The sequence below is a fragment of the Pagrus pagrus genome (assembly GCF_965226575.1).
Source record: "Pagrus pagrus genome assembly, chromosome: 20".
In the NCBI taxonomy this organism is placed as follows: Eukaryota; Metazoa; Chordata; class Actinopteri; order Spariformes; family Sparidae; genus Pagrus; species Pagrus pagrus.
The window spans coordinates 14508548-14527947 of NC_140207.1; the positions used below are offsets into that span (position 1 = coordinate 14508548).

Consider the following 19400-nt stretch of genomic DNA (forward strand, 5'->3'; position numbering starts at 1 on the left):
TGGTAATCTCATGCACTGCTCCGTTTTCAATTTTCTGAAAAACGATTACGCCCATCGCAGAGAAAAGAAATTAAATAGGTATTCCTCTCTTTGAGTTCAGTCTGTCAGTAAGGAGTAATTGTGGGGTCAAAACAAAAATCCCAGAATGCAAAATGAGTGAATGAATTCCCTCACTTCTAAATTATCTCTGCACCTTGCCGAGTTTGCTGTAAACCGTCTCCGCACATTATTTTCAGCCCCTCTTTATCTCTCCCTCATTTTCTCACATAGCTGCCATGCAGGCAGGGCGTTCTGATTGGAAACGTTATCAGCGGAGCACACATTTGACTTGGATTGTTTCCCAAAGTGAGGGCCCATTATTGGCCTGTTGGATAATCGTCGGCAGCCAAAGTTGGTTCAGAGAGAAGTCGCCCCGAGGCTCCGCTTCGGCTTGGGGTTCACAGAGAGGAGAGGAGATGGAAGGGGAAGGGGGAAGGGGAAGGGATAAAGAGGATGAGGAGTGCCAATGTATAGAGCTCAGCGGGTAACTCAGCCACCAAGCTGGAGTGTATAAGGCACAATTTTACGCACTTACGGGCTTGGAGTGATGGTAGCACAGGTTTGAAAAGCATCTCAGAAAGTCTCAGGAAAAAAGGGAAGCAGACAGCTAGATAACAGAAGAAATCAGGAAGGGCAAAAGAAAAGGAATAAGCTTGAGGATAAAGAGGAATTCTGTTATTTTTACATGTTTTGGTGTGTAAATGATTCATACTTACCTCAAATTTTCCAGTGGATCACCTCAGGTAAACTTTTGGGGCAACTGTGACTGTCAAAGTTACATCCACTGAAAGTGAAACTGAAAGCCACTGACAGGTTGAGGTTGTTATGTTATGTAAGTGTCTGACAACATTACAGAAACAATTCCTACGGAGAAAGACCTAAGAGTAAGATCCTTTTTTGTAACGAGAAACACGTCTCATGAGGTGAGCTGTTATAACTGTTGCCTCATCCAGATTGTCGAAATCCGTTAAATAGCCGCCCATGATAAATTCTTGATGGCAGTTAAAACTCAAAACTCCTCTCTCTTAACTCCCACCGTCGTCTTCCTGCACCAACTCACCTTTTGCAGGATTTCAGAGCGAGACTTCTCCTTGATCGAGGCTTCTGTTTCTGGCTACAAAAAGGATCTTATTATTGAACAAAAAGATCTACCTCCGTAGGAATCATTATTTCGAGTCTGCATTTCGGTATTTGCAAGCGTAAGACCACTGGACATTGTTAAGGAGACCTGGGGACCTTTACAGCTGTGTTTGTGGTGACCAAAAGAGGTATTTTAAGCCACACCATGATGTTTTCCCACCATAACCAAGTATTTTTTGTGCCTAAGCCTAACCAGAGCATTGTTACAAGAGAGAAATAGAAAATTGAAGACAAACAAACATAACGTTGCGATCTACTGGACCAATTGGTATGAATCATTTACACACCAAAGCCCAAACATGCTGGAACACTGGAATTTCCCTTTAAGTGTGATCTTGAAAAAAGGCAGGAAAGAGTTAATGTGAGCGTGACATTATCTCACAGCAGTGGTAGTCTGATAATCTGCCTGAAAGCTGTGTGTAATTGATTCTCCTCTTGCATATAGCCTTTTAATAATTGCTCTGACTTTGCCGTGAAGCTGTGGGTAAACTCCACATTAAATATGCATTTGGTCATGTCAATATTAACATTCCCAGTATATGCATGTTTTTTAATAACGTTATTACTCCGTATATGCACTTACTGCAGGATCCAAAAGGGAGTGTGGGTGCCAACTTTTTAAATTAAAACCAGATTATAGTAATGCAGTCGATTATGGCTGCAAGTGCTGTGAAGATCTCTGTATATCTGATGCATCACCTGTGTGAGAGGATTGTCTCAGATCGATTAATTAGCGTAATACAGTGTTGTGAATGACATGGATGACTGCATTAACTTTGTGCTATGTTAATTAGGTCGACTGAATTGATTGGAAAATGTAGTAATCATGTAGTCGTTTTGTCAGTTTGAGTCTCAGGCGTACCTATAGATCAGAAGCGCTTCCTCTGCGTGCATCTGTGCCTTAGCGTCCCTATAGGAACAGCACCATCGCTCACAGGACGGTTATGTGCCCATGTGTCTTTTATATGTGTGCATCTGTGTTTATCCACTAATGCTTACGTGCCTGCATATGTGTCTTCTTCCTCATAGTGTTTACTCACATGCCTCTTAGCTCATCGGGCTGGAAAGCCCGCAGGCTCGATGTGATGTATGTGAAGAGATGGAGCAGGTCTTTATGTGTGCTTGGTGATGCTGCAAGAATGAGTCCCCGTGGACGTTTCCATTCGGAGGTTCTGTCGTAGGAACTCCACAGCGAGCGCAGACATATACACACACTGCTCCCAGACATACAAAACACAACAGCTTAGAACATGTTGCCTATAATCATGTCTCACCCACACACACACATGCACCAGCATCAGTGTCAGGCATTCACGCACACGAAGGGGAATGTTCTGACATTTCTCTGACATTATGTGAGATCTGAGTATCTGTGTGTGAAACACCAGCAGCAGCATCACACCATCCCTGTTGTGGTCACCTAGAGCTGTTGCACACAACCTAAAAGAAAGAGAGGACTTATTGTGCATCCATTCCGCCTGTTGTTCAATATATATATATACTGAAGATGAAGGAGAGGGAGAAGTGAAGAGCGGAGAGAAAAGAGAGAATAGAGAAAGTCTGTGCTGCCTCTTTATTCATGCAGTGGATGAACAAAGCACACCAAGGCCACCACAGAAAAATGAACACGATTAATAATGTATGCTGTATAAATTAGCCACATTCCTCTGCAAAATACAAAAAAGTTTGAGCTCACTGTTTAAAACTGAGGGTTTTCTTCACAGTCAGATACATAGAGAAAGTTCAAGAGAGTGAGGAGCCGCTAGCAGGTGGTATGAACGACTTTAAGCCATGCCAGCAGCAAGGCTCTGAATTCTGAAATATCTCACCAAGTATTGCCATGAAATTTGGTAGAAAGGTTCACCGCCCCTCAGGATGAATTGTAATGACTTTGGCGACACCCCGACTTTTGAGCCCAATCCCAGTACACCCACTGCCCTCTACCACTAAGCCCAAGCCCTCAGTTTTGCACATTCACTGCTCGGGTTGGGGTGAAGTGTTTCCGACTCCAAATGGAGGTATTTCAACGCCAATCCGAGTGCTATGAGAACTATTGATCACGGTCCTTTTCTTTACAACAAACGTAAAACAGTTGCTACTAGTTTGCTGCTGTCTAGGTAGCTAACTAGCCAGGTAGCTAAAGTTACATTCCGTATTTGTGCATGTCGGTCTTGTATTTGACATATTTCAATGTCGCATTCCCCCCTTTTGATCACACATGACGCCAGAGATGTAACTAAAGTCAAGCAGCGAGGTTGATGCACTTGTTTGCGCTTCTCTAATATCGGAGCAGACTGGCAGGGTAGTAGCACGGGTTGCTCATGCTAGCCGATACAGCGCCACTGATGTTAGCGGCCAGTAATGACACAGTGTTCTTTTTCATTTGAACTCTTGATTGGTAGCGTAAAGTTGTGAATGAATTGTGAGCGTCCATGCTTTCCTGTCTCCATCAGAAAAAATGGAAAATGCAATGTGATAATACCACAATTACCACTCGCACGTAGACTCTAGGTCTTTAGTACTGTATGCTCCCTCCTACTTCCATGCTCAGTGATATTCAGTGTAATTTGCAGAACTGATATTTATTCCAGACAGCAACAGTTCTTATCATTGCACCTTGTGTAGTATCGTCTGGGTTATTAGCTAACCCTGTGCAATCATACTTTTATTCACCTTCTCTTTAATACTTAATGTTATTCTGGCTCCATTTCCTTATCATTCGCTCTCTTGTTCTTGGTGGAAATTCAAATTGCGGTCTGAGGACATTTTTATACTTTCTCTCCCTTTGCTCACAGTGAAAAACATTAAAGGATAAAGACCATAGGTGCGCTGTAATTAATTTACCGGCTGCTGAAGGGAAACAGTGTCTCTTCACTACCTGCTGCCTTGGAGCTTTCATGAAGTAAATGAAGTCTTTGAAAACACAACTTTGTGTTTGTGCCGATGAATACATTTGTGGATGTTCTACACTTGAAGTTGTCACAACGTCCTCTTTTGGTCAGGTTTCTCTGTCAAACAATCCTCATCTCGTGGGGACAAAAACAAGATGCTGATACATGAATTCAAATTACTGTTGCTGTCATAAAAAATGTGAAACTCTGGAAACCACGCTGTGTTCAGATTGAGTAACCTGCAGGTGCTAATGGTCCTGAACCAGGAGAGTGAGGAGGAAGACGACAGGCTGTGGAGTTTATGTTACTCCATCGTTTCATGTCACTCAGCCCTCGATTTTACAGACAGCACTGGCCAGAGAAAATTACCTTGTTGGCTGAGTCTCTGCTCAAAACTCTGTTCTGTTGTCAGATATATACTTACACTCATTTTCTGGAGTTGGGCAGAGCAGCTATTTATCAAACGTCTCACGGATGAGAGTGCTGCTGTACAGTCAGGTAAGTTGCACTGTGCAGCCTGAAAGGGATTTCAATGGGTGCACTTTTGGGGTTATTCAAATTCTTATTCATTTGTCACTTTACAATATTTTAAAGTGACAAATGTATACCACTATATCCTTGTAGATGAGAGGAAATGGCCTCCCCCCCGAGCTACAAGCGTTATGATTTCATCGTAGCTCACCAGCCTCCCTACACCTGCTCCTTAATCAACACCTTGCCCGCAATCTCAACAGCCGAACACCTTGAAATTTATGAGCACCGTGCCAGTCTGCCACTGCATTGCAGAGGAGAAAGACAGTTGAGATTGCCTATAGTGGTTCCCTCCGCTCTCACTTGGAGCTGGCTTTCAAGTTGGATGAACTGTGGAGCTCCGCTTCACCCAGTCGGGGTCCAAATGCAAATTTTGCGCTTCGACTGAGACAAAATTCGCTCCCGTTCTCATTGCTTTTTCACCCTGGAGCGGATAAGAATTCTTCCAGCTTTAATGCACACAGAGTTTACTAAGATGGCAATGCATGCACGCACACAAAACACACATTCGCAGCCACACACAACGCAGTTTTTTAATGTGTTACTTCAGGCCAAAGAACAGCAGGAAATAATGTACAGACTTGTACAAAAAATGTATGATTGACATGATGATTTACATTTTGGAGTCCTGTGCTTTGTCCCCATAAGGTGAGGCAAGTCCCCACATTGTATGAACTGATTTATGTCCCCACAACGTCAGTAATACACACACACCCGCACACACACAGAGCTACACAGAAACAGGAAATCAACATCTTCACACTAGAAATTGCCCACTTTCAATTAAAAGCACCTTAAGCTCTCGCAAAGCCTTCGATCAATTCACAATTACCATGTGAGCTTAGCTACTGTACTCTAGAAAATGCACATCAACAACGATCAATAAAAACACACATGAACACACTCACACTCAATACACACAGACGCACACTTCTTTCAGCCAGGTGTGCTCCCACTTGTCTCTGCTCCGGGGCTGTATGATTTACTGGTGTGATGGTGAACAGTGAACGCTGGTGTTGTTGGTTTCCACTGCAGCGGGCGGATCAAAGCGCTGATCAAAGACTCTCTGGTATATTGTACGCTTGTTCTCTCCAGGATCCTCTCCTCGGCTATGCTAACACCGGGTTCAACAATACTCCAACATGGCCGCCTCCCTTCTCCTCTTTTATTTGCTCTTGATTGTATTGTGTGGCTCTACAAATTAAAACATAATCCTGTCATGCTGAAAAAGCCCATGCACAGTGAAGAAATCATCTTAACAACACCCTGTGTGGTATTAAACACTGCTCGATTTATGCCGTTTCAGAGTTTAATAGCCCCTCACCACTCGCTCAATGATAACGTCCCCATGCATGGAGGTGGATGGCACTGCTCTGTAAGGTGTGCGGTATAGTGCCCTCAGAAATGTTTAATTTGAAAATGCTAATAAAGTTTAACTGTTATGATTGTTATTCCGTTGCTCATTAAAGTCTTTGATTACAAATTCAGCTAATTGCATCCCTCGAATTTATCTTCTATTTTTTTTAGCCCCACGTCTGTTTGCATGTACAGCCCATTCTCACAACCAACATGTCAAATACAGCAGCCTGGTCAATGGCCCTACCCTTCTGAGTTTCATACTGTAGGTACCCCTCTAGTCACCTCTTGAAGAGCCCCTGTAGTGCAGCAGTATAAAGAGTGAGAAAAGTCACAGTCAGTGGTAACTTAGTATTTCTTTTGTGCCTAAACCTCACCAAGTATTGCCGACTTGACCGCGGAGCCCTTCACGTGCAAAACATTCATAGTTTCAGGCTTAACCCCTTGATTCCAATCGGCACGTCTCTGTCAGCTGGTGTGTACGACACTATTTTGTTCTATCCTTCGGCAACTTCCAGAAGTGGAGAGTCACGCCTGCCTGATATTGTTGCCTTGGCTCAGATTGTGTTTATTTCGTCATTTCTCTCTGATCTTCATGCATCTACTGTGGTTGAGTAGGCTTCGTAGTTAGATTGTTGCCTTATTTATCTGTTTTAAGTGCGTTTGTTGTTAATATTTCCCACTTTGTTGTGCTGTTGATCCCAAGTCTGCACAGGGTTTTTATGGATAAACTATGCCGTTCTGCTGTCTGACTTGCTGTCTGGCTCGATCTGCTCTGTGCAGCTTGACGCGGCTACAGTCCGCTTCCATCAAAAGCAGACTCGGCGTGTATCTGGGACGCTGCTGAAACATGTTGTCTGTCACATCTGTCACATACTCGTGAATGTTAAAACCCAGGAATGTCATGAGGAAATTTCTTCAAATTTGGCACAGACATCCACTTTGACTCAAAGATGAACTGATTAGCAGTCGGTATTGAAAGGTCATTGCGGAATTTATTCATTAATCGTGAAAAATTTCGCTCAAATGTCGAACAGGATAAAACGTTGTATTGATGACACTTTATATCCGAAAGGTCAGCTTCACTGTGACATTATAGTATTCTTCAAAAACACTTTCCTGGCCATTATTCAACGCCACAACTCAGGAACAGAAGGGGGAACTGTGACCATATTTCACATCTGGTGACACTAATATTTGGTTTCCACCTTGAAACTGTGGTCGTTGTATAGATCTTCTGTCAGGTTGAAGATGTTTGTGAAGCATCCATGTTTAAGAACTTGTAGCTTTTAAGTGTATATCAGAATCGGCTTTAAATGAGGCAGCATGTCAACACATTTTACACTAATAGACATGCAGCAGTAGTCCACCATGTGACGAAGCTCTCTCAGTCCTCCTGTAGTCCTCCTCTGTAAAAATAGTCTCTAAGTGAAGATGGCTTGTGTCTCACTGGAAGTTATTCACTGGAATCATATATTCCATCTTCACGCCATATTTTTTATGAGTTTGGACAGACATGGATGTAAACTGCAACTTGACTCGGGGGGTGGAGGCCCAGCACCGAGAGGCAACACAGTCATAATGTGTCTCCTCACTTCTGCTGTCACAGCCTTGTCTGCTCACTGATGAATACTGTCACGCTTTTTACATCTTCAGAGAGGCTGCCAGTGCCTCGGGAAACACGGAAATGTTTTGCTTTTATGAGAAATCGCCAAATCGTGGAGCGCATGCATCATATTTGTGTTGTTTATAGTAATATCCACATGAGCGACCAGAGAGCTGACTGGGTCTGTACGAACGGCCAACAAATTAACATAAAAATACGTTCTAAACATAATAGTGTTTACTTTGCACCTCAGCTGATTCATCACATTGTTTCCCTGTTGTGTGTTGGTCAGCAGTGCATCAGTTTTGAGAGGTGTAACTCTTAAGCACCGCACTGAGCAGGAAAACAGCTGCTGAGAGGGCGATACATCATTTAAAAAAAAAACTGCAATTGTTTCCCAGGCCCGGCTGCCTCTGGACCTCCAAATGCCGTTATGTTGATTAAAAATCCGGCCATAACATTCATCCAACTTCAAACTTTAGCCTCACTCTGTCTGTTTGTCAGCTGAAGGGAAGGAATGGAAAGAAAGGAAGCGGGAGAAATGAGGGGACGCTAAAAAATAACTATGTTAATGGATCGCTAGCAGGAGGAGAGAGTGAGGAAAGAGAAGCGGGGCAGACTTTGATGGGAGATGAGAGATGAGAGAGAAACGAGTTAATAGATCTTCAGCACGGATAATGTTTGCCAGTAGTGACAGGCTGTCAGGAATACACTGCATATCATTAAACCCACATCTGCTGCCCTGATTTTAAATTACAAAATGTATTCAGCTGTGTGGCCTCTGTTCCCCTCGTACACCCACTGTACCCCCGACACACAGGCTGCAGTCTATTAGCATAATCAATAGTTTTTAATTCAAAAGTTTGCTTTCTTGTAAACTTTCGGGAGAACTTTTGTTGGTCGTACTTCGTCGACAGCTAAAGCAATAGATCATTTTGACATTTCGAGTAATGAAACGTCTAATAAACATATTAAACTCCCACTCAACGGAGTGTACTTTGCATGTGCACACCTGATGTCGCGTTGAATGGCTTCTTTTGTCTGCAGTTAACCTTACACTTCAAACATTTAGCAGAAGATTGGCTTTTTTCTGTAGTTAGTCACAATTTTTCTTCGTCCTCACTCTCTTAATATCCTGATACTTGAAGACGTGAGAGTTCCATTGAAATAAAAGTTTAATTTCCTCGTTTCAAACCTGTGAAATTGCACGCGTAGCCCACGGGAGCACAGATATTGATTAGGTGTTGAACTGGTCAAATGTAGCTTGTGAGTCAAAGACTGGCGAATTCTGACACTTTGGGTTCTTGCGAAGGAATTAAATTCACAGAATAATATGATTGATTAATCCAGGAAATAATGAGTGGATTCATTCATTAATTACCAAACGTCTTCTACAGAATTACAATGCGTGCATTAAACAGGCTGCGCTTAATTGAACGAGCGACCTTGTTGAATAAATAAAAAATCGTGGTTTTGCTCTGGCAGGGTGAATGTTAATGAGTTTAACTTCAGTATTAAATCAAATATGAAGCGCAGGGTGAAAGGTGCCGTTAGCAACATGTGTGTCTTCGGGTGTGTGTGTGTGTGTGTGAGAGTTTTCTCTGCTTTCCTTTTCAGAACTAAACTGTCCGTGTCCATAATCACTCCCTCGTTCACTCGTTCACTAGTTCCTACATAAGAGACACTGTCAGTTACTGTCAGTGAGCAGTAAATGGACTTTAGACTTGCGCTGCTGTAGTTCACACATCATTTAGAAAGAAGTTGTCATGCCATGGACACTAATTTGTTCTGTCAATTGTGGGAACTTTGGACGCCACTATAGGGAATTTATTGTAAACACAGACAGGCGGGAAACGTGTATGTGAGTAGGGAGTGATTTCAGGCATTCAAGTTGCTTTTTTTTGCTACTTAAACAAACAACTTCTTCTGTATATGAAGGTATAAATATGTAAACGTGCCACATACACGACTAGAATCGCAATCAGTAGAGCGCATTTTATACTCACTCATGGGTACCATCCACCTAAATGCATGCATTATGCATTATTCCCGGAGAAATTAACATAAATGTTAAACTGCTAACAAGTTTTCTGCTTTAGTGTATCATGATCGAGTGAATGTTAATTGCACAATATAATGGATAAGGAATAATGAAACATTAGTTCCCTATGAACCTTGCTATAACGTTCTTTGTCCGCACCAGGCTCGTGATAACCTGGGAAAAGGAAGGTTAACGTTAACGACCCGTTTCTATTAAAGACTAAATGTTTGAATGAACACGTGTTTTGTCCAGTGTTGTCGTTATTTTGTGACTCTGAGGAAAACGGAAATGATCCAGTTGTCTTTGCAACTGCCGCACCAACAATTATGCCATTTGGGAACGCACAAAGTCCATTCAGTAGCTGTTTTGTGGAGCTTTTGATTATATTACATGGTCTTCATCAAGAGATGGAGTTCGTACAGTCGTCATTGAATTGTAGATGATTCTGCCACGTAACTTTTCATAACTCAAGAACTTTTTGTCGTACACTTCTCTTGGTGGTGTCATTGAACTGTACAGGATTCACCTTTTCATCTGTTCATTGGACAATAAAAAAACTATCCAGCCAATAGCGACCACAACTTTTTATCTAAGAGGCTAAAATCTTCCAAGTCAAGTCATGAACTCGTGGATCCCTGCACCCTGATCGCAGCTATTGCAAATTCACACTTGTTTCTGACTCCATATTGACTTAAAAGCTGCAGGTTTAAAGTTCAATCTACACCAGCAGCTGCTGAGAAAACAACCTCATGGCAAGATCCATGGCGTAGCTTAACTAAGCGTTTAATAGCGTTTTTGCAGTCGTAATTAAAAGACGCCTTTGAGTGCTTCAACGTCATTATCTGTATCCGTCTGAGTCCGTCTGTCTGAATGTAAAATTTAGCAGTTTAGCTCTAAGTGCTTGTTGACATTACATATATCTGCCACTCAGAAGGGCACTCTGCTAATAAAGAGTGACTCCTGTTGTTCCTCATGAGCTAATTGTACCTCAGTGGCACCTGGATGACCCCCGTGTCTCTACAGTCATGGCTGCTAGATGAGCACAGGTTCTCATGTCTCATTAACAGAGATGTGAGGTAATGTGAAGGGACGCCAAGCATGACGACCCCCCGCCCTCCACCCGCCCTTGTCCTTGGATATATGTGTACATTTCGCCCACTCATTTAATTAAACGGCCGGAGCTAGCCGTCCTAACTGGGCTGTTCATTAAACCACAGGCACAGAGAAGCAAAATGGAACCTGATCTTAATCAGAACTGAAGGAAATGATTCCCAGGCAACGTCTCCTTCGCGTTATTGCGATATGAATGTGTGCCGCAGATATTTGCCCTGTTATTTCGGCTCTGTTGCGTATGGGTGTGTATATATGTTTGTTGAACCAGATGCTTCAGCTCAGACACGAAGAGCCTCTTTCATGTTGCTCGGAGGTTTGTTTAAATTGCTTTAATTTGATTGGGGGCCAACATCTCCCAGCAGCTGTGACCTTGTGCAGGCAGAATATAAAACCTCCTTTTGATCATCCCGATAAACAACTGTGCGCATGTCAGCATCCACATGCCAAGCGCAGCCCCCCAACCACCCCTCACTCTCAACTCATTCTCACATGACACCATATATGAAATGGTTTGTTCGTCTTGTTAATATGCTGCGTCTAATGATGCATATGAAAAGCAATCAGTGCGGCGGCAGACGATCTGCTTGAGGAGCAGCGTTAATAACTTAGGGAAGCAGGAGATTGCAATGCCCCCGCTGGCTCCGCAGACAACATACAGTCCACATACTACACACAGGAAATTCACATTCTGCTGCATTCAGCACTCGATTCTGATAAACATTTAATTTTCCAAGTGTGACACGGTGGTTCGGTTTAGTTGGGGTGTCTACACGCATCCTCTGTGCGTGTGGGGGTGTGTCTGTGCATGTTGATGTTCAGAGCTTCTGTGAGGTTTGAAAATGACGTTGAAGGGCTTCTTTTGTCTGGGGTTAACCTTGCGCTGTGTTCTTAAGAGATGCAGAGGGGAGAAAACTGGCTTCAATCTGTCCATTATAGCGATGCAAGAATGGAAAGAAACAGAAATGATTTTTTTGAGGCGGTGGATTATTAACACGATTTTATCCTAAGCGTATTATTAGCACAATATCAATATTTCATTTTAAATATTCTGATTATTGTCAATATCGCAAAACTGGGCTCTCCCCTTCTTTTATTCCACACGTTGCACCTTAGACACTGAGTGACATCACTGGAGGCAATTTATCAGATTACATGCAGCTTCCTCTGGAGCCACACGTCTTTATACTACTCTTTCACATGCAGTGGCACTCCCCAAGACCTGTAGACACACTTTAATGTATAACAATAGTGGCGTTGCCCTTTAATAGTTTCAGGAATGTCTCATGCAAAAATAGCCAGGCATTCTCAATTTACAGCTTTTACAGTGTGAGCATCTCCTGCTCTCTGTGTTGTGTTAATCCCACTTGCCTGTTTTCTTGCCACAGAGGAGATTTTTTGTGTCAGTGTTTTGCATGTATCTGTTAGCATACATGGCATCTGCTCTGTTAGATCAGTGAGAGCGATGTGTACTGTAACCTGGCTGTGCATAGCGTGTAGGAGAGCATCTTAAATAATTCACTCACTGGATCTTAACGCACTTTTTACACCTTCCCGGCAGCAACAGCTCGATCTCTGCACCTCTGCCTCCATTCACGCCTAATAACAACTAATGGGTGATGGTGTAAACACGGCTAAATGTGTTACTTAACCTCCCCTCCTGGTTGTTGCGTATTACTTTAAATATCATTGACACGAGTGCAATATGTACTGTAGTGATGATAAAAGGTTTATGATATAAATGCAAAACATTACATAATTTATTGTAGCCTCTGCTCATGGTGCATTGCTCACTCAGCACAAATCCTACAGAGGGAAAACCCATGTGCATAATTTATAGTACAGGCAAAGCTGCTTTGCTGGTTAAAACACAGATTAACAACTTATATTATCAGTCACTGAAATCCAAAACTTGATATATTAAAGAGGCACTATGTCATTTTGTTGAAGATAATCAAACACAGAGGTAAAAACTTTCCGATAGGTGAATAAACAAGCTGTTCTCAGAGGAAAATAAGGTCCCAAGAACACTGTTTGAAGCTAGAAAGGTGGCAGGGTCCGCCACATATAAACATATAAAGTAAAACAGTATGAAATTGTGTTGTCCTTTAAGATCAGTTTGTTCATTCTGTTTATTCAGTCATGAAACAAAGAGAGTTTTATATTTAGTTTGTTTATTCATAAAAAAATAAAAGGTCTTTCTCTTCAGATTGAAAATGTTCTTCCCCAGAACTACACAGTGCACCTCTAAATGTGCTGCAATAAACAAAATATGGAGAAATTTTCGAAAAAGTCTTATGCAGCTGTTGGAATCGTCCAACGTCCAGCTGTGGCTGTGGATTTTATGTGATTTTTTAAACCAGCTCTGGTCAGGTATTTCAGTCTATAATCCTAATAGTTTATTAGTCTGAACAATTCTCCCAGGCGTTAAGATTAGACAGACCTTGCTGCTCTGAACCGCTCCGTCACTGTTGTGCTTTCAAACTGTAATGTTTGGACCGGAGCCCGAGCAGCTCTCCAGTACGGTACGACAGCGGAGGCTCTTCACTGATGCTGCTTTTCTCTCACGCTGGACTTTCAACTTGGCGCCAATTTATGGCAATTTGTTGTCGTCGTCCTCGTCCACCTCGTGCCTTAGTTAACAGAGATTGCAATGCTTCTCTCATTTGAGGATGGAGGGGACGTGCGTGCCGTGCTCTCCTCAGCTGTGTTTTGACTGATGTGGGCAAACAAGGCATGACAGGTCCTCCCAAATTGAAATGCCAGCCATCACGTTAATTCCGCGGAATCAGTGTAAGAGAGAGAGAAGGGGGAGGGATGGAGGGAAACAAGGAGTGGGGTAGTTTTTCCACCAAACCCGTGACCCCTTCTGCCCTCCAGCCCTCTTGTTCTAACACCCCCCTCACTTTTAATATTTGATTTGCCACAGCATCTCCATTTATTCCGCATTGCCATCCTCCATCCATTCCTACCTCTCGATCAGACGCTCACCTCCCCCTCCCCCTCCTGCTCTCTCTCTCTCTCTCTCTCTCTCTCTCTCTCTCTCTCTCTCTCTCCCCTCTCTCTCCCCTCTCTCTCTCGGTTTCAGCGAGATGAAGCAGGAGCTGGCGGAGGAAGGCAGCAGATGCTCCATCCTCTCCAAGCAGCACCGCTTCAACGAGCACTGCTGCATCCGCTGCTGCGCGCCCTTCACCTTCCTGCTCAACCCCAAGCGCCTGTGCCTGGACTGCCAGTACAACGTCTGCAAGACCTGCTGCACCTACAACAAGAGGGACAAAGCCTGGCTGTGCTCCGCATGCCAGAAGGGCAGGTCAGTGTTTTCACACACGTTCACATACACACCGGCGGCAGCGGCGGATGGCGGAGACGGGGGGAAGATTAGAGTAACGACGGAGGAATGAATGGGGACGAGAGGAGCTGTGAGATTGGAGGACAGGGAAGTACAGGGGGGGGGGATTAGGATGGAGAAGAATGAATGGAGGGAAAAAGAGAGGAAGAGTTAAGGGGATTTTGGGCACTGAAGGAGACAGATGTGAGGGGGAAAAGTGAATGAATGAGAGGGAACGCAGGACTTTGACAGAGTCAGCGCTGCACGGATTGGTGTTTTTTAGGATTTTGTTTGATTTACGTTGTGAGGATCCAACTCTCATATCAATTTCTACTGTTTTCAGCTTTTTGTTTCCTCGTCTTTTCAGCATTTCTTGTGGTTGCACGGGAAAGGAGAGAGAAGATGGGGCTATTAGGGTGAACGTTAATGAAATGGGGGGGAAGAAGAGGGGGAGGAAATTGAGGGAAATGTGAATGTATCCTCAGTAACGCGTGTGTTTGGGTGAAAAGGCTAAACGTACAGCGTGGAAAAAGACATCAGCAGGATGGGGAAGGTGAAAAATCATGCATGTGCCCCGTTGCTTCAAAGATTTCGACCACACGACTCAAATTTCTTGTGGGAAATCTTTGTTTTCCTGAGTCCCTGCTTACAAACTCAAACTCCAGGATCTTAGAGAAAAGAAGAAGGGAACCTGCATGTATGATTTAGGGAACAAGAGAAAACAACCCTGACAATCAGGAGAGGCATTTGTATTCAAAATTTCCATGCGAGTTACAGAACTGTGTACGGATACATGTCTGGCGAAAGCCTTGGGAGTTGCTCTCGTGCCCCGACTCACCATTGGATGAATATTAAGCTCTATCTGTCTGGGCGGCGAAGGGTGGGGTGTTGGAAAATACTATAACGCTGAGTGCGTGAGTGTCTCTGTGATAGATTCACAGCAAAAGCAGCTGTGAGCTCGAGGGAATTAGATAAGCGAAGATGTGTGACGGGTATACATTTCTTCTTTAGGAGCCATATGTGGCATTTCAATCAGATTTTCATGTTTTTTTTCCCACATGTGATTCTAATTTTGATGCTGATGCCTTCCTTAAAAGCACAATATGATACCCGACAGGTCTTTGGGTGTGCGTTAGTAAATTTGTAGTACCTGTGCAATAGCAGGTGTGTCAGTGATGCATTTTCCGCCTGTTTGTGTGCGTTAAGGTGGAGGTGGACAAGATTGCAGAGCTGTCCGAAAATGTGTTGCCACTCCGCTTGGCCTTATTTCTTCCCCACAATCCCCCAGCTCTGTCCCTTTCATTGATTTTTGCTGCACGCCGTATTGAGTTAGACCCGCTCGCCCCGAGTCCTGGTGTATGAGACACGGGGGAGGAGGAGGGAGCAGGAGAGACAGCGAAGAGGAAGAGGAGGAGGAGGGTTGATGGCAGTCAAAAGAGGTGGCAAGGTTTGCATCGATCATCTCTTCCTCCGTTCCTCTCTCCTCTCTGTGTGCGCCTCTGCCCAGGGCTCAGTAATGTTCTCATTAGGGGTTGAGACTGAGTCACAGATGGGCCCGATGTCAAAACATCGCCGTCTACCAGCTACGTATAAATACAGCACTTTTCATTAGCGCATTAAAAGGGCTTAAATCTGGTTTTAGCATGAATTACTCTCTCTGGGTGGAGTCGTGTCATTTGGAACAGTGATTTACAGCTCGCACGAGTGTTGAGCTCGAGGCTGGAGGAGCCCTAAACATCATTTTGGAAATGGCTATTATGTCTACTGTTGGAGTGGATGATTGCAAACAAAAAGGGTATTGATTTCATGCTAAATAGAGTGTTACTGTTGGAAATAAGGGATGCTTTCTGAAAGTAGAGGAGTTACAATGCTAATTAAGTAATTTGTCTTTTTGTCCCCCCTTGTTGTTTGTTTGTAAAAGTGTACAGAAACTCAGGAAGGTAATATTTATTGGAAAGGTGATAATACAAACTAAGAAACATTAAAGTTTTCCATAACTGAATAAACAAGCTGTTCTCAGAGGAAAATAAGGTCCCAGAACACTGTTTGAAGCTAGCGAGGTGGCAGGGTCCGCCACATATAAACAAAGTAAAACAGTATGAAACTATGTTGTACTTTAAGGCCAGTTTGTTTATTTAGTGTGTTTAGACATAAAAAATAATAATCAATACATTTCTCTTCTGATTAAAATTTCTTCCCAAAAACAACATAGTGCACCTTTAATTTTAAAGGTGCACTACTTACTTTTGGAAAAACAATTCAGAAACTCAGAAAGGTAATATTTACGTTATTGATAACAAATGTACAAATATTTGATGAATATTTCCTTAACTGGATAAACAAGCAGTCATCAGAGGGAAATAAGGTCCCCAGAAGACTGCTCTGAAGCAAGAAAGGTGGCAGGGTCTGCCAAATATAAACAAAGTAAAACAGTATGAAGATGGAAACTACATAGTGCACCTTGTTGTTCACGTTGTAAAATGTACTAATAAATCAGCTTATCAGTATCTTCTCCTCCAGAATGTTTTTTGGCTTTTTTTGGGTGGTGGAGGGAATTTCGCTGAATCTAAGCGCATAATCAATCCGCAGAAGGGAACAGACCGCCAAATGGTCTCACTCACATGCGCCGGCTGTCCATCAACATTCACAGCGGCGCGGCCACGCTGCTCACGAGCGCAATCCATCTAGGGAAAGCAGATTTGTAATCATCGCACACATGGACACACTCGGAGGCTAAAGTCACCCACTCGCACATGTTTGCACATAAGAACGTAATGAATGAATCTGGGGCGGACACATGGCTGCGAGCAAACATGACATGTGAGCACACGAGATGGACACAGTCATCGATTGGGTTTATTTCGGCTGTCGATTGATACGAGGAGATGTGATGATGACAGATGGTGTATGAAAAAAAGAAAAGTGAAAGTGAATCAGCAGCTTTGTCATCACACCTGCACGCTCATGCTCACACACCAAACGCAGCGAGTGGGACAGGCATGACCAGTTGCAGTCTGGTGGAATTAACAGCATCCTCAGCCCACGGCACACAAGTGGCACACACACACACACACACACACACACACACACACAAACTCTCACACATACCTGCCACACACGAGTGGTTCCGATGAGAGGAGTCAAAACATTTTTAGTGGAACCTGAGAAGTCATTTTTTCTTGTTTTGGCTGCACACAGAAAGCAGGAGGGGGGATGATAAAGGAGCAGGAGATGAAGGTCAAGAGAGAAAGGAAGATGGGGAGGGCAGGAGGAGGAGAGCGAATGACAGAGGAGGAAAGTGCTCGTCCCAATTATCCGAGAGGAGCAACGCCATTAAATTCTTCTTTTGTTTTGACTCTCACATCTCCTTCCTTTTCTCTTCCTTTTAATGTTTTGGTCTCGTTCTCCTTTATATTCTCACTCTGCCACGTCCTCCCTCTCTCTCTCTACCCGATGAAGTCTCCATTAACCACATTTACATTTGAGCTACTGCACCTCTCTGTGTTTAATCTGCAGAAATGGGCCGCTCTTTATGGTCGTGTGCGTGTGTGTGTGTGTGTGTGTGTGCGTGTGTGTGTGCGTGTGTGTGTGTGTGTGTGTGTGTGTGTGTGTGTGTGTGTGTGTGTGTGAGAGTGTGCACAAAAATAGCAATACACTAAAGTGACAACCCGTACTTACTTCATGGCTTTCATAATCCCATCCTAAAGCATGACTGCAGGAGATTATGGCATCTGCTGCAGACCTATATACTATATACATATGCACAAACAAACATGAAAGGCTTACACACGACGTGCACATGCACATTGTACACCCAAGTGCACACATGAGCACACACTGGGCATTTTAATTCAATTGAATTCATCTTCTTTTTTTTTTTCCTTTTGCGATGTTTAAATCAAGTTCACTTAATTACACATGCACGGAGGCACATCATTGTACTGTGGGTAAGTGTTTGCATTGCAAACAGTCTGTGTTTACACGAGCCACACACACCTCTATATTCACTGCTGCAGTTATAGTCTGACATTAACAGTCTGAGTCTGAGCGAGCTCCAGCGCTGTCATGGTGCTGTAACCACGTAGCTGACAGACAGCTACGCACACACACACACACAGGGTTCACATTTAATTATTTTTGTTCTTTGTAATGGGGCTGCCGTCTTTTAAAGGCCAAGCAGAAGCTGATTGGCTTCAGGGCCTCTGGACACGAGCTAACAAGCACGTACACACGCTCTCTGGTTGTTGTAGTAGAAGCTTAGTTACTGTAATAGTTCATTAGCTCCAGTAAGGAGGTTATGTTTTCTCTCGTGTTTGTTTGTTGGTTTGTCACCAGGATTCCCAAAAAAATAATGAACAGATTTCCACGAAATTTGGATGGAGGAAGGGTCTCGGCCCAGAATAGACCCCATTAACTTGTGGTGCGGATCCAGATAAAGTGACGGCTCCAGGAACTTTTTTCTCACTTTCTGTAAAGCTGCTGTAAGCTTTGTTGCCGTTTTAGGTAACTTCCTGTCCATTTTGCAGTTAGCAGTCCCCTCCCTCCTCTCTACATCACCACATGAATGCGGAACGGTGATCACCAGACATCATCACGTATGATATACGACATATTTGTTAATTTCTCAGGGAATATCATGGATCTTAATGAAAAGAATCAGCTGCATCTAGTAGCTGGTATCTACATATGTGTGAGTACAACTTGACATGCAACCTAGATCAGATCTGGTCAGCTTAAATCATGATTTGGCAGCTATGGGTGGTTTAAAATTTAGAATGATACAGGGCTATCCAGTTTGATATGGACAAGGCATGATCAATCAAAAGAGGCTCTGTGGAACTTCTGTGTTGTGCTGGAAGCCGGTAGTTTGTTTATATGAGCAGACTTTCTAAACTAACATTAGCTACTGTTGCTCTCTCTCAGGCACTGAGACGAAGCACCCCTGAATGAGCATAATGTCACATCCTTTGGACAGTTACGGAAAAATCTGACCCGAGTCCTTCAAAGAGAAATCCACAGTCCAGCAGCATCACACAATGTACACAAATCTTCCACAAGCTTGTGTAGTCAATCAAGAGGCCTTCGTGCTCACATAGGTCCAATAAAATGTGATTAATAAGTTAACGCCTTTACATTGTTTCATAGAGCGCCTTTGAATTGTTTCATAGAGCACCTTTAAATTGTTTCATAGAGCACCTTTAAATTGTTTCATAGAGCGCCTTTAAATTGTTTCATAGAGCGCCTCAAATTGCTTCATAGAGCGCCTTTGAATTGTTTCAAAGAGCGCCTTTGAATTGTTTCAAAGAGCGCCTTTGAATTGTTTCATAGAGCGCCTTTAAATTGCTTCATAGAGCACCT

The 19400-nt window shown here is 43.3% G+C and overlaps 1 protein-coding gene across 5 annotated transcripts in view; it reads left to right on the plus strand.

The window, feature by feature from the left end:
• Positions 1-19400, plus strand: part of myripb (myosin VIIA and Rab interacting protein b) — a 153925-nt gene that overhangs the window by 72072 nt on the left and 62453 nt on the right. For all 5 annotated transcript variants that reach the window (XM_084341228.1, XM_084341227.1, XM_084341226.1 and 2 more), the window contains exon 3: positions 13803-14024. In XM_084341228.1, coding sequence (XP_084197354.1) covers positions 13803-14024 — 222 coding nt within the window. The remainder of the gene's footprint in view (positions 1-13802; positions 14025-19400) is intronic.